Consider the following 22,609-nt stretch of genomic DNA (forward strand, 5'->3'; position numbering starts at 1 on the left):
ATTGAATTAATTTGTTATATAACATATAAAATCAGAAGCAGAAACATGAATCTGACCTAATTAAATGAAATCAGCAAATGTTAAATATACTGTTTATTATTAAAGAAGTAATTTTATAAACAAAACATTAAAAAGTGGTATTCCATAATGTTTGTACTCTGAAACTGTTTTCTTTATGCCTCTTTTCCATTGCCTGAAAAATCTTATCACTGAGCATGTTTTTCTTGCATAATCAGAACTGTAGGTTTGTATGAAATAAAAGGACAAATTAAATGACTTCCTTACAGTATTTAGTTACACTCACATTAAGAATAAGGATTTAACAAAATTAGATACTATACAGTATAAGGCTAAATGAAATGAATTTACATTTAAGGCTTTGTCTTTGTCTTATGAACATCACCATTATTCAACAATACTTACAACATTAAACAACTGCATGCCATCAGCTGCTTCCACTCTCATTTCTCTTTAGCTAAGGTTGTCCAAAGTAATGAGTCTAAGATGGCAAACAAAATGCAATGCCTAAAAACTGGCTATTTAAAAGTATCTCAACCCTTCCAAGTAAATCTCTCAAAAGAATCTGAGCCTACAACAGTTAGGACAAACAACTCAGTACGTTCTTGTCATCTGTAATTCACTTTATAGATAGAACCCTTACCTGAAAAGGTGGATTACACTGAGTGACCTCCACAGTTACTGCGTCAGACATTTGGTGGCCATTATCTTCTACTGTTATCAGAGAGTAATAAATGAGGCACGGATTGTCTGCTGGGTGCCATGCGGCTGCCAAAATCAGGAGCCCATCACTAGTCAGTGAAAAAGAAAGATCTACAGCCTCTTGGAAGTCAGTCTGTCAGTTTCTTATATAGTTAAACACATACTAACCATATGCCCTAGCGATCCCACTCCTGGATATTTACCCAAGAAAAACCAAAACTTATGTTCACATAAAAACCTGTGTGCAAATAGTTATAGTGGTTTTATTCACAATTACCTAAAACTGGAAGCCCAATATCCTTCAACTGCTGAATAGATAAATCCCGGTAAATTTTTTTTTTTTTTTTTTTTTAAGATTTTACTTGTTTATTTGGCAGAGAAAGAGAGAGAGAGAACACAAGCAGCGGGAGCAGCAGAGGGAGAGGGAGAATCCGGCTCTGCACTGAGCAGGGAGCCTGATGGAGGACCCTGGGATTATGACCTGAGGTGAAGGTAGATGCTTAACCAACCGAACCACCCAGGTGCCCCAGGTAGTTTTTTTTTTCAAGACTTTGAGAGAAGAGAGTGCAAGTGGGGAGAGGGGCAGAGGAGGAGAGAGAATCCCAAACAGACTCTGAGCTGAGCATGGAGCCCAAAGCAGGGGCTGAGTTCATGACCTGAGCTGAAATGAAAAGTTGGGACATTTAACCAACTGAACCACCAAGGCACCTCAAGCCCTGGTAATTCTACACAGTGTGCCAGTACTCAGTACAAAGGAAGAAACTGCTGAATGAACATCAAATGCATTGTGCTAAGTGAAAGAAGGCAGTCTCAACAGGCTTTATATTATATGATCCCATTTACAGGGCATTCAGAAAAAGGCAAAACAACAGGGACTGAAAATACATCAATAGTTGCCAGGGTTGAGACTGAAGGAGGCTTTGATTACAAAGGGATGCAAGGAAGTTTGGGGGGTGATGGAACTATTTCATATCACGATGGTGTCTCACGGTCAAATGAGTCTGCATCTGTCAACTCATTATACACTAAAACAGGTGAGTTTTACTGTATATAAATATAGCTCAATAAATGACTTTTAAAAAAATCAACAAATCATCAAATGCAGGACTGACAAAGCATAGCCCTCAGGCCAAACTGTGCCCCAGCGAGTTTTTATAAATGAAGCTTTACTGGAATGCCGCCCTGACCACTCATTTCTGTACTGTCTGTTGATGCTTTCATGCTATCACTGACAGAGTAGAGGAGCTGCAGTGGAGACCACATTGTGGGCCCTTCAAAGAAAGGCTGCCAAACCCTGACCTAATTTGTTCTTTAAAGCTTACTTTGGTCCAGAGGAACATTTTGTTTTTAACAATCAGTTACAGAAATTTCAATGTGAAAACAAACCTTTTTCTATCTTAAAGCTTATGTTTCTCGTAAGTCTATCAAAATTGTTGCCCTCAACAAAGAATTACATGGTCTCTAATCTCAAGCCCTCCAAAATATTCAGTAGTATTTATTAGCAACTTTCATTCAAGTCTCAGAAATATTAATGGGGGGTTGGGGGGGGCAGGGAGCAAGCGCCCCCTACTGACAACTAAAAACAAGAAACCAGAAAAAAAATGAAACCCAGCGTCTGACTAAATGACATCACTTCAAATGGAGAAACCGAACATGGCTCTCGTTTTTTTCACTGTGATCTTCACCAGCTCCTCAACCCTTATCACTCCTACTCAGACTCCTGAAAGGAATCCAACAATACTAGCCCAAACTTATAATATACTGGCAGTGACCTAAAGAGCTAATACAGGATATAAAAGAATGTTATGCATAAAAATAACTAATGGACTAAAGACCTAAATGTGAGATCTGAAACCATCAAACTCCTAAAAGAAAACAGGCAGTGATCTCTAGGACATCAGCCTTAACAACATATTTATGGATATATCTCCTCAGGCAAGAGAAACCAAAGCAAAATCAAACTCCTGGGGTTACACCAAAATAAAAAGCTTTTGCACAGCAAAGGAAATGATCAACAAAACAAAAAGGCAACCTAACGAATGGAATTTCAAAAATGACGTATCTGATAAGCGGTTAATATCTAAAATAACATGAAGAACTTACACACCACCACCACCACCCCCAAATAACCCAATTTAAAAATGGGCAGAGGCCCTAAATAGATGTTTTTCTAAAGAAGACATACAGGTGGCTAGGAGACACATGAAAAGATACTCAACATCAGTAGTCATCAGGGAAATGCACAAAATCACAATGAAATATTACATCACACCTATCAGAATGGCTAAAATAAAAAGGACAAGAATTAACAAATGCTAGTGAGGATGTAGAGGAAAAAGGACCCCTCACATTCTGTTGGTGGGAATGCAAACTGGTGAAGTCACTATGGAAAACAGTATAGAGGTTTCTCGAAAAATTAAAAATTGAAATACTGTATGATCCAATAATTCCTCTAACTGGGTATTTATCCAAAGAAAACAAAAACACTAATTTGAAAATATATATGTACCCCTACGTTTGCTGCAGCATTATTTATAACAGCTGAGACATGTAAGCAACCCGAGCACTCATCAACAAATGAATGGATAAAGACATGGTGTGTGTGTGCGCACACACACACACACACACACACAGGAATACTACTCAGCGAAAAAGAATTAAGATCTTGCCATCTGTGACAAAATGGATGGAACTAGAGTATTATGCTAAGTGAAGTAAGTCAGACACAAAAAGACAAATACCATATGACATCCATTATACGTGGAATCTTAAAAACAAAACAATCAGAAAAACAAAAGAAGACTCCTTAGTTGCCAGAAGGGAGATGGCTGAGGGGATGGGCAAAATGAAGTGGATTAACAGGTATAAACTTCCAGTTATAAAATAAACAGGTCACAGAGATGAAAAGTACAGCCAAAAAAAGAAACCAACTGAGGTCCCAGAGAATGTGGTCTTGAATGTACCAAGGAGGGAGGCAGAGTTGGTCATACCTATGACAAGGCTTCATATTGAAGTTACTCTGGAGACTGTATACTGGGTGATAAGGGGCTCCACCATTCATGGAGACAGTCTAACAGAACTTCTTAGAGTAGTGCTAGAACAGTTTTAGTTGACATCTATATAAAAACATCTTCACATTTGAAAAAAACATGAAGCAGTTTTAGGTAGCAGAGATGATAGGTAGATACTCTAAATTTTGAAAACCAATAAAAACTTAACAATAAATTTTTTATTTATTGTTAAAAATTTTTAAAAAAACAGGGTGCCTGGGTGGCTCGGCTGGATAGGCCACTGCCTTCAGCTCAGGTCATGATCCCGGAGTCCCTGAATCAAGTTCCACATCGGGCTCCCAGCTCCATAGGGAGTCTGATTCTCCCTCTGACCTTCTGCCCTCTCATGCTCTCCCTCACTCTCTCTCAAATAAATAAATAAAATCTTTAAAAAAAAAATTTAAAAACAAAAAATTTATTGTTAAAATTTTACATAAGTATATGCAAAACAATACACTTAAGACTTAAAAAATCCAATTTCACATCTAAAATGAGGCTCTCTGAGCTCGGTGTAATAATCTAGTAAAAGAACTTACAAGCCTGTTCCATGAAAATATATGCCTAGGTTACAAACCTGGCCAACACAAGCAAAAGATCAAAGCACATCAGTGAGCATCACTGATGCTCAGTGATGCGGACAGTATTCTTAAATAGACGGACGGTATTCTTAAATAAAAGAATGTATGCAGATACAGACACCGTATGATCACTAGACGGTCCAGAAGGAGAAAAAGAGCGGTGTCTTAAAAGTCCCACAAGCACCTTGCTTGCATGACAACAATGAAGGAGACAAGCCCGGGCTCTGACCCTGTCCAGAAATTCTTTTTTATTTTATTTATTTTTTTTAAAGATTTGATTTGTTTGTTTGACAGACAGAGATCACAAATAGGCAGAGAGGCAGGCAGCGAGGAGGAAGCAGGCCTCCAGCTGAGCAGAGAGGACCTGGGATCATGACCTGAGCCGAAGGCAGAGGCTTTAACCCACTGAGCCACTCAGGCACCCCCCAGTCCAGAAATTCTTAAGCCATGTTTCTCTTCTGTTTTCAGTCTACATCTCTGTTCTGAAAACTATGTGGAAAAAATGTCTGCATCGTATGACCACATGGGCTGTGTCTCAGCAGCAGTAATTTTTTTTTTTTTAAGATTTTATTTATTTGACAGAGACAGTGGGAGAGGGAATACAAGTAGGAGGAGTGGGAAAGGGAGAAGCAGGCTTCCCACAGAGCAGGGAGCCTGATGCGGGACTCGATCCTACTACTACGACCCTGGAATCATGACCTGAGACAAAGGCAGATGTTTAACGACTGAGCCACCCAGGTGCACCCTAGCAGTAGTCCTAAATTCCTGAAAGTCTGGTAAAGATATATGAAAACACATAAACTATATTTAATTAAACCACTTGTGGAAATTAAACACGTGCTATTTCTACCTCTTTGATAGTTTATGTAAGGTTTTCAGAAACTATAAAGAAGGATCTTACTGACATTCTCAAGAGCCTAAGAAAAATTATACAGTAGAACTGCAATATCCTTCCAAAAAAGCAAGTAGAATTTGTTCTACTAAATAAATTACTCTAGGGGTGCCTGGGTGGCTCAGTGGGTTAAAGCATCTGCCTTCGGCTCAGGTCATGATCTCAGGGTCCTGGGATTGAGCCCCACATCAGGCTCTCTGCTCAGCAGGGTGCCTGCTCTTTCCCCCACCCCCCGCCACCTCTCTGCCTAACTTGTGATCTCTCTCTCTCTGTCAAATAAATATCTTTTTTAAAAAATAAATAAATAAATAAATAACTCTAAAACACATAAAAATTGCTCTTAACTTCTGGTATGTTGTGTTTTGAAGAATTACAAGTCATATATAACATGGAAGCCATGTTATAAATGGTTTTTAAGTTCCACATAACCTTTGGTATTAAAATTAAATAACACAGGATAACTAACCTAGGATTTATCAGACTAACCTAGGATCTTAAGTGCCACTTAGAACACCATCTCTAAGAGGAAATTCACTGTGAATTTAAACCCCGAGTGAGCTCTCACTTGTACTGCCAAGACAAAACCTCACCCCACTCTCCCTTCTTCAGTATCACCACAAACATAAGCTTACTAAAGCAAAAGGGCTGCAGAAGAATGGCTGCTATCACCACTGAGAAGAGAAGGATGACAGCAGGGGGGACCTGCAGCAGCAGCAGGGAGGGCATCTCTTAGTGTGAAGAGAATCTCCAGCCATAAGAGCAGGAAAGATGAGTCTCGAACTAGGGTAGACAACTAACATAAGAATATGCAGGTGAGGACTGAGAACTGCCTATATTTCTCAAATCAACCGGCATCTCTAGAAAAGGACACAAAGCCTTTCAATAAGGTATGAAAGTATGATGTGAACAGCATTAGAAGAACAGACAGCAAGACTGATCATCATTTTACAATAAACATTAGTTTCCCAAATAGCTACCTGTATTCTTGAGGACAAGCTAATTGCTTACCAGTTTTGCTTCAAATCCAAATACCGAATGTTGACCCCTTCTTTAATAGCTTCATAGTTACTTTCAGATCCCTATATGAAAACACCAATAACATAAACTCCATGAGCATAAGGATCATTGCTTTTCACCTTTGTATTCCCAGCACCTACTAAACAGTTCAAAGTTGCTGAATAAATAATATATGCATTTTTAAAGCTACTAAGTAAATCAGTGAACTCCAGTATTTCTAAGGCTTGAACTCCCTACTTCTGCTTATCTGATGACTAAAAGCTACACTGCATTGAAATGTGTTCTAATAAATAAAATAATTAAAGAAACTAGCATTCTCATCTAATCAAAATGTGAATTACAAAGATGAATATTATTTTTCCTTACCCAAATAGCATCAGTAATGTTTTCCTTCAGGACTCTATTTAGATCCCAACTAAGTGCTTGTTTTTCTGAAGAATCATCCAATTCCCATTTACTGATGTTCGAACTTGTCAGGCTATAAAAGCTTGCTCTCTCTCTATCCCAAAGTACACTTGAAAGCTGTATGGAGAGGAGAGAAGAAAAAAGTTACATGTACAGATTTTTAAGTTCTAATGTGAAGGAACTACTTTTCTGAAATTCAAATGTATATGTTTTATAAGTATTCCATTAGTAATCCTGGCGGAATTCTTTATTTAGTATTCCAGAAAGGAGTGATCCTAATATGAACCTTGAAAGCAAGGTAAGATTTCTAGAAATATAAAAGCAGACAGCCCACAAAGAGTACAGTTGTGGGAAAGTTATGAGGCCTTCCAGAGAACAAGTAGTCCTGTTACACTGGAATCTAGACTATAGCTAGAAAAGGAGGAAAAATAATGCTCAAATGAAAAATTAGGGACACACAGCAGAGTCCTGAATGTGAATTTGTAAACCTAGTAAACAAGGTATTATCAATGGCTTTTGAACTCAAGAGGTGGGTTGTAGGAAAAGGAATGTGGCAAGTTATATGCAGATAGATTATTCTGCCCTTTCAAGTACAGTTATGTTTTTAGTTGGGCGCACGATTGTTTTGAATTAAAGCCCTGATTTTCTCCATTTCTCCTAGCACCATGATTCTGGCCACTAATGGGTTAGAGAGCCAACAGAGAGTAAACTGAACTGCCATCCAGGGCTTAGGGGAAATTCACCTAGAGTGCAGATTAGGGCATAACAATGGAAGCAAAAGGTAGGGATGAAAATGAGACATGTTAGAAGTCAAATCTATAGTATCTGTTAAGTACAGAATCTGCTATAGAAGGGAGGCGTGCATACACATACCCATAAACACACACACACTGGAGAGTTCATACACAGGTCACTGAAAACAGTGACAGGGTCATGAACAGAAATTAACAGGCCAAAAGAGAAACGAGTTTTATATACACTTTTGGTGTAGACAATGTGAGGGAAGAGGGAATATGAGCGATTTGTTTTCAGGCATATTAGGTTTTAGGTCTTTAGACCATCAAGAAAGCAGATGATGAGAGCAACCTGTAGTTAGAAGGAAACAGTACAGTGAGAAGAAAATGTGCTTTCAATTCAAAGAGGCCTGGGTACATATCTGCCACAGAGCAGTTGTGCAACGTCAGGCAGTTTACATAAATGTCACTGAGGCTGTTTGCTCATCTGCAAACTGGGGAGAAAGCGCTCTACGTTACAGGTTATCACAGTTATTGCTCAAAATAACAAATACAGAGCCTCCAGCAGAGAGGAGACGCTCCAGGTTTGCTGCCATCTGCCTCCCTTCACTATGCTAGAGCCTGAGGCAGAAGCCCGGCCCAAAGATCCAGATTCAAGTCATCCACACAAACAGCTGGAGTCATGGGAGTCGAGAACACTTTTGGTTAAGTCAAAAAGCAAAACTGGTCCTTAAACACAATTTTATATAATAGTTTTTATATTTTTATATATAATTTTATATAACAATTTTATATAACAGTTTTAATTTAAAGAATGTACATGTAAGAGAATCTGTATGATTTAAGAATATTAAAGTTACAGGGTTTGTGAGAGTTCATATCACAATAAAAATGCTTCACTGAAAAAATCAAAGGTTTTACTTCCTATACACTAGTATTTATACAGAAATAATACCAACTTCATAGGAAACCTCCAACTTACTGATTTCATGAAGAAACAAGCTTGTAAAACAAAATCATTTTATCAACTTACGATGAGATCACTACTGGGAGATAAAATTCCCAAAAGAGAAGAAACCTTCCGACCAATTCCTGAAAGCATCCCTTGTCCTTGAGGCAGAATGTGTTGATGAATCTTTCCTAAACTATCAGGTATCAGCCGAACCAGCTGGCTTCCCGATGAGGACAAAATAAAACTTCCTCCCTATGAACAAATATTGTGAAATTAGTTACGATCTATAAGTAAGATAAAGAGCATTAACATAAAATGCTTTGATATAGAAACAAGTCATCTATCATCTGTACCTTAAAACAAATCTAAAAGAATTTTTTAAAAAAGTACCATTTTACTAAAATGATTTACTTACAAATAATATAACATGTTACTAATATATGATACTATTAATTTTACATAAATTTCAGGGTTATTTTAATTGGGTGTTTCCTTAATTCTGATTTTTAAAATACAGGTTCACCACACTACAGGTTCAACAAATCAAGTATCACATTTTATTCTTTGGTAAACTTGCAGAGCGAACATTATAATGCAAGTCATTCTTCCTAGTGTCTACGGGTTTCTAAGTCACCTTCAGGAAATACTTCTGAAAGAAATGAATACTATGGGCTATGATCCAATACTGGTATTTCAGAGTACTAGGAAAAAGGCTTTCTTTTGTCCAACCGCTCAACTTCTAGACCCGTACATTCTTCTCTTGCCTCTTTCTGATCCCTCTGGCTGTATGGTCTATCCAAAACAACTTTTACTCATTCACATCTCACTCCAAGGCAAATCACAGCTTTCCAATAAATATGAAAGAAAATCCATCATATACCTGCACCGCTGTTAGGAAACTATAAGTCTTATCGCCTCCCAAATCTACAAAGGTCTCCATGTAGGTATCTTCACCAGCAAGGCTTGGCCAGTAGCGGACGGATCCTTCTCTGGTGGCAACCATGACAGCAATAGCCTTCAAACAAGATCATAACACTCGGCAATTACAGTAAAAAAGTGTGTCTGGTGTGTCTAGTGACACTGATAAAAAGAAACTAAGGCAATTTATTATTTGATTTATAGAAATTAGGGGGGACATAACCCTTCCTGTTTATATTTTAAACATCATCAGACTATAAAATTTACTTTCTTTTCCTTTTTGTGCAATTCTAGTAATTTTAACACCTGTATAGACCTAGGTAACTACTACCAATATAGGGACACAGTACAGTTCCATAAACATCCCAAACTCCCTCGTGCTATCACTTTATAATCATACCTTGTCCCCATCTTAACCCTGGCAACCAGCTTCCATCATTATAGTTTCATCTTTCTGAGAATGCTAAGTAAATGAAATCATACAGAATGTAACCTTTAAGCACTGGCTTATCTCATTTCAGCATGTCTCTGATCTGGGTTGTTGCTGTATGAAGAATTCATTCCTTTTTACTGTTGCATAGTAGTCCATTCTATGGATGAAACCCGTTTGTTTATTCATTCACTTGTTAAAAGGACATTTGAGTTGTTTCCACCTTTGGCTATCACAAATAAAGCTATCACGACAATCATACACTGTTTTATGTGGTAACTTTTGTTAAGTTTTAATTTCTATGAGGTAAATAGCTAGGAATGGAATTGCTAGGAAAGTAAAAATCAAGTAGCTGTGCCATTTTGCATTCTCCTCAGGAATGTGTGAGTTCCAGTTGCTCCACAACCTTGCCGGCACTTGGCAGGGTCAGTATTTTGTATTTTGGCTATTTTAATCGGTGTACTGTGATAGCTCACTGTCGTTTCAGTATGCATTTCCCTAATGGCCAATGATGTGAACACCTCTGACACTCTTATATCTTCTTTGGTAAAGTATCTGTTCAAATCTTCTGCTCTGTTTTGAAATTGGGTTGCTTTCTTATTAAGCTTTGAGGGTTCATTTTACATTCTAGATACAAGTTCTTTCTTGGATATAGAACTTAGGGACATTCTCTCCCAGTCTGTAGCTTGTCTCTTTTCTGGTCACTGGCTTTGACAGAACCAAGTTTTTAATTTTGATGAAGTCCAATTTACCTATTTTTTACTTTTGTGAATCACGCTTTTAGTGATTTCCAAGAACTCTTTGTCTAATCCCAGGTCATGATGATTTTCTCCTGCTTTCTTCCAAAATTTACAGTTTTATGTTTTAGATCTAAATCTATGATCCCTTTTGAGTTAATCTTTGTATAAGATAGGAAGTTTAGGGGAAAGCCTTTTTTTTTTTTTTCCATAAGGATGATCAATGGTCTCAATACCATTTACTGAAAAGACTATCCTTACTCCATTGAACTGCTGTTGCAGCTGTCACAGATCAAAGGGCCACCTCTGTATCTGCATTCTCTATGTGTCTATCTGCCAATACTAGTGTCTTGACTCCTGTGGCTTTACGGTTATGTGTCTGAATCAGGTTGGATGATTCCTCTAATACTAGAACTCCCTTATTTTAAAAAAATCTATATTTCAATAAGCACTTAAGTCACCTACCTGAGTAGAATGTGCTTCACCTGCAGTATCAGGATAAGAGAGAGCCACCAAGTCTGCACTCCAAGGGAAGTCACTAGGCGGCAGCTGAAGTTCTTTGCAAACAGATAACTAAAGAAGAAACCCAAACCAAAAATCTTTCACATCAAATCCAAGTTTTTTGAATGCGCACCTGACTTCACTATTTTCTTTCCCTGCATATTTCATATTCTCATCATTGCTGGAAATACCATTCTACAAATATTCTTTTTTCTCTTATCTTTTTCATTAGGGTTTCATCAGGGCTTTCAGTAATTTCAAAACAAAGTATCTTAAGAGATACAGAATCAGGAAAACTTAAGAGGTAGACCAGACCCTGAATATTAACAAGCCCACTATCTTTCCGGACTAAAAAGATGTGTACTGGTTAAGAAATATATGTATGGAATTTTCCCAGGCTAGTCTTGATTTGTTTATTTGACATCTAAAATCTTCATGACCACAGGATAATTATACCAAGCTGTCCAGAAAATACTTCCTGGCCTATGCCAGGTATCAGGCTCCTTCTGCTAACTCATCAGGGCCCCCAGGACGTCTCCTTCACCTATGCTCTCAACTACAAATTCTATTTTCAGGGCAGCACCAGTATGGAGACCACAGATGTTAAGAGTTTAGGTAAGCACAAGTCCCCAGTTCCAACAGAACAATGGCCCAGTAACAACAGTACCCAGTGACTGGTGTAAGATAGGATGCCTGATCTGGAACACAAAAGAAAATAAGTTGCTGAGGATAAGTTCTTAGAAACACAAATGATAGTCCTATGTGACCCAGAAATCACGACTTGAGCCAAAATCAAGAGTTAGCTGCTTAACTGACTAAGTCACACAGCCACCCCACAGTTTTCCCTATTAAGCATCATTTGGTAGATTTAGTGAAACAGAGTTCTATCTTAGAAATAAATAAACTCAGTTCATTAGGTTAGGTGGACAGCATTTAGTCTTAAACTTCATTAGGCAGACTGAAATGACATTTATAATGTTAATTAAAAATTATAAAGTCTAGGGCACCTGGGTGGCTCAGTGGGTTAAGCTGCTGCCTTCAGCTCAGGTCATAATCTCAGGGTCCTGGGATCGAGTCCCACATCAGGCTCTGTGTTCAGCAGGGGGCCTGCTTCCCTCTCTCTCTCTCTCTGCCTGCCTCTCCGTCTACTTGTGATCTCTCTCTGTCAAATAAATAAATAAAAATCTTAAAAAAAAAATTATAAAGTCTAATGTTATTAAATGTAAATAACATGGATCTAGTTTAAAATTATTAAATGGGAGAAACTTTCCCAACATGAAAATGTATTTGCATACTCAGTACTCCATATCATAACAAAAATGCAGAGCCAGGTCTGAGTAGATTGAGATTACTGTACTTTAACAACTCTAAAGCTTTAGGGTAAAAATTAAGAGCCAATTGGTAATCCTCTCCACTACCTCCTTTTAGCTCCCTAAACAGCAATTACCTTAGTAATAGGTGACAGAGCAATCTTCCAAATAATGAGTTTCTCTTTGCAGACCAGACAAACCCATCCTCCTTCATCTATGTGAACAGTCAAGTGATCATCAACTAAAAAAAAAAGAAAAAAAAAGTACGTAATTAAACTTAAAGCATGAATAAGAAAAACTGTTTAAAAAAAAAAAAAAAAAAGAAGGAGCGCTTGGGTGGGCTCAGTGGGTTAAGCCTCTGCCTTCGGTTCGTGTCATGATCTCAGGGTCCTGGGATCGAGTCCCACATTAGGCTCTGTGCTCAGTGGGGAGCCTGCTTTCCCCCCTCTCTCTCTGCCTGCCTCTCTGCCTACTTGTGATCTCTGTCAAATAAATAAATAAAATCTTTAAAAAAAAAACAAAAAGAAGAAAAAACTCTTAAAATTCCTTATACCAAGATCTTCTTTATGGTTACATTCTTTACATACATACATATGTGTGTGTGTGTGTGTGTGTGTGTGTGTAAAAAGTGATCGCCACATAAAAAAATTCATTCACACCAAAAAGTGCTCTTGAGTAATTCAAGAGTTATTAATACCCAAAATAAGAAATCCATTTAACTTTTATAATCACTTTCAGAAATATATCTGAAGGCAAAAAGTGTATTTTGGACTTAGGTTTAATACCTTTTAATACTGGTTAGAAACCAACATCTTACTTTCTATATTTAGTAACATTTGTAATTTTACTTTGATATGGCAACACAAATAATAATCTTTCCCATTAAATATATTTAAAAATTTCAAGGAAAAATTGTTCCTTCAAAAGAATGTGATTTTCAAATACTTTCCTTAAAGTATGATAAGTACTTTTCAAATACTTTCTTTAAAAGTATGATAAAGCACTTCATTATATGCAGACATCAAGGGTTACATTCCATATTTTCTTAAAAGTTATTTATTTTAGAAAGAGAGAGTGCATGCACAAGGGGGGGGAGAGGGAGGAGAGGAAGAGAACCTCAAGTAGACTCCTCACTAAGTGCAGAGCATGACACAGGGCCTGAGCCCATGACCTGAGCTAAAACCAGGAGTCAGCCGCTTAACCAACTGAGCCAGTCACCCAGACACCCGATGGGTTACATTCCACATTAAATAACAAGACTGAATTATTATATTGCTGTCATAAGCACTGGTGGTAAACCTCAGTAAGTGTGTTAACCCTAGAAATTTAATTAATTTGAGCTTTGCTCTTTGCCTGAAGCCGGGTAGAGGGGAGAGATAAAAGGCATCAATAACGTACAAGCTAAAATACTGACTCACGCAGGCTAAGTGTGGTTTCTGCTGAATCAGCATACCAGCTTAATATTTTCTTTTCCTGAAAGCAATAAAGCAGGTCCACATACTCTACTGGTAAGTCCTTGAGGTCTCTGACTTCACACACAGCCCTGGGTAGGTTTCCATACAGGGAAAAGTTCTTCCGGTTTACACACCCCTCAGTTTCAACATCCTAATTTCTAGGGACTCCCTCCTCTGAGGCTGAGAATTATTTGTTACTAAAAGTCTGGTGGCATGAACCTGGAGTATGTTAAAAGGTTTAAATATAATTTAAGCTCAAATTTTTAAGAGTAAAGAAAAATGGAATGTATATTATATATATTTAAAACAAAAATAGTGCAGGACACCTGGGCTGCTCAGTCACCTTCAGCATCTGTCTTCAGCTCAGATGATGATCCCAGGGTCCTACCCTGCTCAGCAGAAAAGTACCCCTGCCACTCCCCCTGCTCATGTGTGTGCTCTCTCTGGTGCATGCTCACTCTCTCACAAAAATAAATTTAAAAACTTTAAAAAAATAAAAACAGTGCATGACAGAGGTTAGTAGAAGTTTAGTTGTCTGAAACTCACTATACCTGAGTTCTCAAGGACTCACAGGCAAGATATGCAAGTTCAGGTTGATGAGAAATATTCCTTGATAGAACAGAGTACACTTTAACCTTTTTTGATTGTCATTCACAGTATGAAATACATTTTATATCATGATGCATTCACATACAATTTAAATAAAACAAACAAGCATCTAACATTATTATATGAAAGGCACTCTGATATTCTGCATTCTATTTTTTTAAAATGTTGGCCATGAGCCACTAAACTGATTTCAGTTACTACCTGCAGTCTGAAAAACACTGTTGCAGAAAATCACAAAAATCTAGAATTGAATCACAAATAAAGACAACTTGGGAACATCCATGAGGATGCTCTGAACTTTGCTCTCCCAGTCACCCAATCCTTCATGCTTACTGTTGCCTTTCTGACCCTTCTGTGACTAGTTCTTCCAAATCGCCACTCTGATTCTCTGCCAAGAGAATATTCTAAAGGTACACCACACTGATAACACAAACGTGTACATATAACCTCTAGGATACTAACCTCAAGGATCCAGAAATAGAGGTAGTAAGCCTTGACCTTACTGCATTATCACACCCAATAATGTGAGGCAGTGTTTTGAGTTTTTTTAAGCTAAACTTCATACACATGATCAACTTTTGAAATGAGACTGAGTTTTGCATATGCAGTGAAATGTGTGCTAAAATTAAACTCACTCTGCTTTTCAAATTTATTACATTTCTCAATTACAGTGAAAACCAAATGTTACCTGTTTCTACCCCATTTAAGTGAAGGGATATCAGACAAAGCACAAATACCAATCTGAGCCAGAGCTGGGCTGCATTTTGAACTGCTAAGAGAGGCAAATGGAAAATGACACCTACCTTCAGCCAATGTCAAGGCTTCCATTACTTTAACAGGAAGAGAAGATCCAAAGGTTTTTACATCATAGTTCATAGACTCGGTTACACAGTGGTGTGGCAATATTCGTGTAGGTGTTCCTCTAAAGAAAAAAGACAGCATTCCTTGAACCGTTTCTTAAAATTTTCTGTTGTCCTGGGGCATCGGGGTGGCTCAGTCAGTTAAGTGTCTGCCTTGGGCTCAGGTCATGATCCCAGGGTCTCAGGATCTAACCCAAATTGGGTTCTCCGCTCAGTGGGGAGCCTGCTTCTCCCTCTCCCTCTGCCTGTTACTCCCCCTGCTCTCTGTCAAATAAACAAAATCCTTGAAAAACTTTTTTTCCACTACCCTAATTTTTAGGTACATATTTTCACATAAAGAGAAGATCTTTGATAAACAAGAAGATGAGGTGTAACAGTAAAACAAAACAAAACAAAACAAAAAAACCAAACCAAAACAAAACAAAAAACAAAACCACACACACAACTCTGGCTCATATGTACTGCATAATACATTTTTTGTTTAAAAAAAAAAAAAAGGGACGCCTGGGTGGCTCAGTTGGTTGGACGACTGCCTTCGGCTCAGGTCATGATCCCGGAGTCCCGAGATCGAGTCCCGCATCGGGCTGCCGGCTCCAGGGGAGTCCGCTTCTCCCTCTGACCTTCTCCTCACTCATGCTCTCTCTCCCTGTCTCTCTCAAATAAATAAATAAAATCTTAAAAAAAAAAAAAAAAAAAAAAAAGACTGACAGGATCTAGAAAACGGCTTCTGACTCATGCTCTAGTAATCAGATGTATGCTCTATTCACTTAAACTCCTTATAACTGCTTCCTTAGCTGTGATATACGAAGGTTGGACTACATCAGTGTTTTCCAAATTGTGGATCATTTTGAGGGTCTCAATCAACATTTTTGAAAAACAGAATATAATCTAGAATTTATTCTACACTGTGGTCAAATAAGCTTTACAAACATTGAATTAGATTATCTTTAAGCTCACATCAGCCTTGGAACTTTTTTAAATTGAAGTATAGTTGACACACAATGTTATATTAGTTTCAAGTGTACTAAACCGTGATTAGAAACTCTGTGCTATGCTCACAAGTATAGCTACTCTGTCACCATGCAACCCTATTTTAACACCACTGATTATAGTCCCTATGCTGTGCTTTTCATCCCATGATTTACACATTCTGTAACTGAAAGTCTGTACCTCCCACTCCCTTTCACCCATTTTCCCCTCATCAGCTACAGAATTTTATGAAATCTACCAGATTTTTTAAAAAAGATTTTATTTATTTATTCATGAGAGAGGATGGGGAGGGAGGCAGAGGAAGAAGCAGGCTTCTTGTGCGGGATTCCGTCCCAGGACCCCTAGATCATGACCTGAGCCAAAGGCAGACGTTTAACGGACTCAGCCACACAGGTGACCCCAGATTTGTACAAGAAGTTAGAATCCTGAGTATCTGCTGTTACCTGTTCTTCAACAGATAGAGCAGTTGAAATCTTATCTCCTCACCCTGTTAACATTAAAAAAATAATGTAGTTACCAGTATAAAACGTATTCCTTCTCTTATCATGAGGATTAAGTGAGCTTTGTTTCTTGACAAACCATTATAACCAAGATTTTTCTTTAAATAAACACTAGGAAGTAAGTAAATGTTTTAAAAACACATTAAGTAAAGTACAGCTTTAATTCCCTGACTTTTCTCGAAAGGAGTAGAAAACACTGACAAGATCACCACTCTGAAGAGCGCTTTCAAAATGTTGTTTCTTTGCAAAACAAAGTTCTTTTAGGGTAGGCAAAGTCGGAAGAAACTACTCAGAAACAAGTTACCGCCTAAAGTTCTAGATTAATCATGAAAGGGTGGGTGCGGAGCATGACTGAACAGGCGATGTGCACTGATTTGCCACGTTTCCCATATGTTTACAAAATTACGATTCTTAACTCACTGCTGTGGAGAGACTTTCGCCTATTAATCTCGCTACAAAGTTGACGTGTACGGCCGAAACCTCCTCAGTTACCAACCAGAAGATATGAACCACAATAGCTCTACGAGGCATTTTCCGGGGCTGGAGCTGCTCTTTCCCACCACCATCGGCGATTTCACATGGGTTCTTTGGCCATAAGTGAAGCAGGCTACGGCCTTGACACAAAAAAAAGACCCATGACTGATGACGCCGCAACACCGGGGTAGTAAGGAGGCGGCTAACCACCGACTGAATGCTAATTTGTCCACCTCTGCACAGAGCTCATTCCAGGAAAGGTGCAACGTGAATGCCTGATAAATTAAAACGAGGCTGAAGCAACTACCCGCAAAGATGGCGAAGATCTATCTCCCCAAAACTCTGGCATTCCTCCCCGCCGCCCCCGGTTCCGGAGGCTTCTGGAGACACCAGCCCCTCAGGCCCGCCGATCGGTCAAGACACCGAAGCGGGGACAGTCACTTACCGCGAGCTCAGCGAGCTACGCCGGCCTACCGGCGAAAAGAGCACCGGGGAGCTGACGGCCGACCCTAGTGGCAGACCTTTTCGGCTAGTCGCCCGGGGCGTGGAGCCGGGTCCAACTCCGCCCAGCGGGCCCCTTCGGGTCCCGGGCCCAGGTGTCCGCGGAGAGGAGATGCCCGGGAACATGACGGAACGGAGAGGCGACACGGAGCGCGCAGATTCCTTCAGTGGGGCTGTAGCTCTGCTCGCGCGCCAGGGATCTTAAACGCCCAGAAGCGGGAGGGCGCGCGGTAATGACGCAAAAGCACAGCGCCGAGCCGCGGGCTTTGTCTGGGAGGCGGGGCAGGCCGGGGTGGGAGCGCTGTGAGACGTAACAGCGCGGCGCCGAGCCGCGGGGTGTGGTCGGAGCATTGTAGGAAGCGGGCCGGGGAGGGCGCGTGGTAATGACGTCAGAGGCTGCCTGGAGCCGTGGGACTTGGTCCTGTAGGTGACCAGTGGAGGGTTTAGGGGGTTGGCGGGTGTCCGGAGTGTCAGGGAAGTGAAACTGCAGAGCCAGGTGCCCTTCTCGACTGTCTGGCCCTTTAGCAGCCTGAGCGCAAAGCCTCTCTGCGCTCTGGTCTTTCCTGCGCCTCGGGAACTGGAAAGGGTCGGTTCACTGGTCCACGCTGAGGAGGGGAAATCGGGAAAGTTGCCGCGGTTTCACACTGTTATATTTGTTCCTCTCTACGTGTGTCACTCTCCGCTCCCTGCTATCTCATCCACGCTCGTGACGCAACACGTCCTCATCTTTCTCTGAGATCTTGCTCAAAACCTGCAGGCTCCGGACAGCTCCCCAATGGACATTCTGACCTGCGTGTCCTGCAGGACTCCTGGCAGCCACCTGTTAAAAGCCGAATTCTTGTTTTCCTTTAGGGCCCCTGTCCTAACAGCTCTGCCCCCCTTGGTAAAACTGGCCGGTTACCCGAGTCAAACAGAAGAGCTCTGTGCAGGAGTCGTTCTTCGCCCTTCCCCGCCACGGCGACTTCTGGTACTGTAGCCCCTGAACGCGGTCCGTGCGCGTCAGCCTCCTGCACTGGACCGTGGTGACCGCGGCGAGTGGCACAGTATCCGGACTGTGCCTTGGGGGCAGAACAAGTCCTTCTTGATCAGTACCCAGGGTTCTGCCCTTTCCTAGTGGCTGCCATTTGCTTAAAAAACAAACAAACAACAACAACAAACAATAAATCGTTTCCTTGTTTATACTTCCACCTCTTTTTGAATAGGATAGTCCCTTAGACAGGAAATCTAGATTTCTCACACTCAAGCGGTATCATCACCAGGAAGGCTTGTAAACCGCATTGCTGCCCAATCACAGTGTCTTTGCATCTGTAACGAGTTTCTAGGTGTCGGGTGAGGCGGCCATCCGGGGACCGGAGATAACCACTGCCGTAGTAACTGAGTGTGTAGACTCTGGAATTAAATGGGGACTCGCTTCAGATCTCCGCTCTGCTATTTACTGTCTCCGTTTTAAGCCTCTATTAAATTACTAATAGTACTCACTTGTGAGAATTAGATAATACAGATGTGACTGTATTTGTGGATGTCAAAAAACAATAACATAGAATGAAGGCAAACAAGCGAAGAGAAACAGTATTTTCAATAAAATCGTACTCTTTAAAGAAAATCAGTTAGAGAAAGCAAGCTACCCCAATAGAAAAAATGGAAATGTATGAAGGGCATGAACTAGCTAGCATTAAGTCAAAGACTAGAAACGACCAAAAAACATGAAAAGTTCTTCAACATGACTAATAATTAAAGAAATGCAAATGAAACTACCAAACAGTATTGTTTGCCTGTTCAATAAGCCGGAAGGTTTTATGAAATGAAAATCATTCATGCTGAAAGGTTGTGGGGCAATAGGCACTGATGTATACACTTTTGATGTATTTTTTGGTGAGATTTTTATAAATTAGTATGGTCTTTTAAGAGAACAATCTATCAAAAAGCCTTATAGCTTGTATATGCTATCTTTTTTAAAAATTTTTTTTATTTATGTATTTAACAGAGAGACAGCGAGAGAGGAAAAACAAGCAGGGGGAGTGGAAGAGGAAGAAGCAGACTTCCCACCAAGCAGGGATCCCAATTCAGGGCTGGATCCCAGGACCCTGAGATCATGACCTGAGCCAATAGCAGTCATTTATTGACTGAGCCACCCAGGAGCCCCTTGTATATGCTCTTTAAACCTAGCAATTCACTTTTAGAATTTAGCTGAAAAAAACATAATAAATATGTTTATAATAGCAAAGAATATAGAAAGGTGTCCAATGATAGATTTATAGTATATTCACATTATAAAGTTCTATATGGTTAAAAAGAATACATGTAGATGTGTGTAATGAATACTTAAGGATGTAGGAAAATAATACTCTGTTGTAAAATTTTTAAAAGCAAGTTGGTCAAAAAACAGTATGTCCACTATGAGCCCATTTTTTATTGCAAAAAAAAATGCCTCATAGACACATGTACACGAATGAGAAGCTCAACTTGAACACGTACTTCCTTTTTATACACCCTTCCTAAAGACTGCCCTTCCAAACTTTGATTTCTGTGGCACTAATCACTGCAATCAACAATGGGATAGTAGCCAGAATTGTTTCCTGCAGCTGTAGTATAATTGTTAGAATTCCACTATCACCAACACAGTAATGGTGATATTATTAAAATGGAAAGGCAGGGAAACAATGAAGAACTCATCATGGAAATTATCCATGCCTAATCATTTTCAAGGCATTCATTTAATTGCCATCTAATGGCAATGGAACTTTTTGAGACTCTAAATTTGAGACTCTAAATTGAGACTTTAAACTCTAATTTTCACTGTAGTTTAGAAGTCCTCCAAGCAGGGAAGAATGCATATTGTTTTCACTAGTTCTGCAGTAGGCAAACTGTCAAGGGTCAGAAAGTATCTCCAGTTTTCAGGTCATACAATCTGTTGCAACTGCTCACCAATGAGTGTGAACTGTGTTCCAATAAAACTCTATTTATGGACACTGGAATTTGAATTTCATATAACTTTGATATGTTATGAAACATTTTTCTTTTGGTTTTTAAAAATCATTTAAAACTGTAAAAACTAGGGCACCTGGGTGGCTCAGTCAGTTAGGCATTCGACTCTTGGTTTTGGCTCTGGTCAGGATCTCAAGGTCGTGGGATCAAACCCAAAGTCAGGCTTCACGCTCTGTGCAGTCTGCTTGGGATTCTCTCTCTCCCTCTCCCTCTGCCCTTCCCCCAGCTTGCACACTCTCCTTCTCACTAAATGAATAAAAAATCTTTAAAAACAAACAAAACTGTGAAAACCATCCTTAGCTTGCAGGCCATACAAATCAGGCAGCTGGTTAGTTTGCAGATCCACCGGGCAGTTTATTGAGGGAGGCACAGGTCCTTTGTTGGTAGATGACCTAACAAAATAGATGTTTTTTTGAATGAATAGAAATCACCATGATGCCTCAGATGTAAAAATCATGTAGAACACCCCCAAAGGAACATTTACAATGTAGTTCTCACATACTCCTTTCATAAATATACTTAATGTTTTGTAACGTTTATATTTTCATTTATTTTCTAACAGCTTTGGCATTTTTATGAAACAAAATGAATTTCCCAAAATAGAGCTTTAATTTATAAAAATGTACTGACAAGGGTTTAGCCTATAACAGTTTATTTAGCTTATGATTATTTCCTGAGAACCAGTCAAGTCCAGGGTCAGAGAAGGCCTTGCACATGGGGTGACCCTGGGAGGGTGGACAAAAAACCCTAAGCTCATTAACATGAAATTTTATCCTCACAGGTAGAGTTTCTGGTGATTAAAGTACTTTTGGCTTATTTTCTAAATTGCTTATATGAACATACATATCCCTCAATGGCTCTCCATGCATGTAGGATGAAAGCTAAGATTTTCAGCATGATATTAAAGGTTCCCCATGATCTGGCTCCAACTTCTCAAGTACCTCCTATATAGCATCAGTGCTGAACTGACTTACATCTCTCCTATTCGTGTTTTGTCTTCCAGGAAAAAGGGATGATAGGTTTTTATGTTAATTATAGCATTATCTGGGGCACCTCAGGTCATGACCCCAGGGTTCTGGGATTGAGCCCCGCATCGGGCTCCCTGCTCAGCAGAGAGCCTGCCTCTCCCTCTGCCTGCTGCTTCCTGTTTATGCATGCCTCCTCTCTCTCTGTGTCAAATAAATAAAAAATAAATTATAGGATTGTGGAAGTATCAAACATGTTAACGTGTACACTCTGGAAACAAAGTGGTACCATCCACAGTGCTGGCAACAACACCTCTGTACTACTTAGCTATTTTCTTGTAATTAATTTTTTTTAAAGATTTTATTTATTTATTTGACACAGACAGAGATCACAAGAAGGCAGAGAGGCAGGCAGAGAGAGGGGGGAAGCAGGCTCCCTGCTGAGCAGAGAGCACAATGTGGGGCTCGATCCCAGGACCTGAGATCATGACCTGAGCCGAAGGCAGAGGCTTAACCCACTCCTGGCGCCCCTTGTAATTAATTTTATCTGCCTTATCTCTCCTTCTAAATAGACTAGAAGCTCCTAGAGGGCAGATAATCATTCTGTCATCAACTCCACAGCACAACTCCTTGTCCAAGGTGGGGGCAGGGGGTGCTTGGTTGCTGCACTGAAGCAACTAAACAGAGTGTTTATGTAGGAGTATTGACAATACTGACTCCATCTTTAGCCCTCCATCTTGTTCATGTTTGCTCTATGACCTCTCTCTGTTCCAGGCCCCTTGAAGATTAATATACATACCTTAGAAATGTCCACCAAGGCTAGGATGTGTGGAGGCTTGCTTTGGCCTCCCATGCATCTGTTAGAGGTAAGAGTCTTAACCCTTCCCGATGCATGGATGGTGCCACAATTATCTAATTAAAAGTTCGCTGTCAGTTAGGTGCATGCAAACCCTTTGATCTCACTATAGTGTCCTCCTACCCATGCATCTCCTTGCTCCATAAAATCTGTAGACCAAGGTCTGGACTT

At 39.8% G+C, this 22,609-nt stretch overlaps 1 protein-coding gene across 1 annotated transcript in view; it reads right to left on the bottom strand.

The window, feature by feature from the left end:
- The window catches only part of NUP133 (nucleoporin 133), a 59,421-nt gene extending 41,547 nt beyond the window's left edge, over positions 1–17,874 (bottom strand). The window contains exons 1-9 of the mRNA XM_059170520.1: positions 17,577–17,874; positions 15,111–15,229; positions 12,382–12,485; positions 10,899–11,006; positions 9,229–9,363; positions 8,430–8,600; positions 6,624–6,779; positions 6,249–6,319; positions 662–809 (exon numbers count right to left, since the gene is read on the bottom strand). Of these exons, the coding sequence (XP_059026503.1) occupies positions 662–809; positions 6,249–6,319; positions 6,624–6,779; positions 8,430–8,600; positions 9,229–9,363; positions 10,899–11,006; positions 12,382–12,485; positions 15,111–15,229; positions 17,577–17,758 (1,194 nt within the window). The 5' untranslated portion in view covers positions 17,759–17,874. The remainder of the gene's footprint in view (positions 1–661; positions 810–6,248; positions 6,320–6,623; positions 6,780–8,429; positions 8,601–9,228; positions 9,364–10,898; positions 11,007–12,381; positions 12,486–15,110; positions 15,230–17,576) is intronic.
- Positions 17,875–22,609: the final 4,735 nt, after the last annotated feature.

Source organism: Mustela lutreola, chromosome 4 (assembly GCF_030435805.1).
Source record: "Mustela lutreola isolate mMusLut2 chromosome 4, mMusLut2.pri, whole genome shotgun sequence".
Lineage (NCBI taxonomy): Eukaryota > Metazoa > Chordata > Mammalia > Carnivora > Mustelidae > Mustela > Mustela lutreola.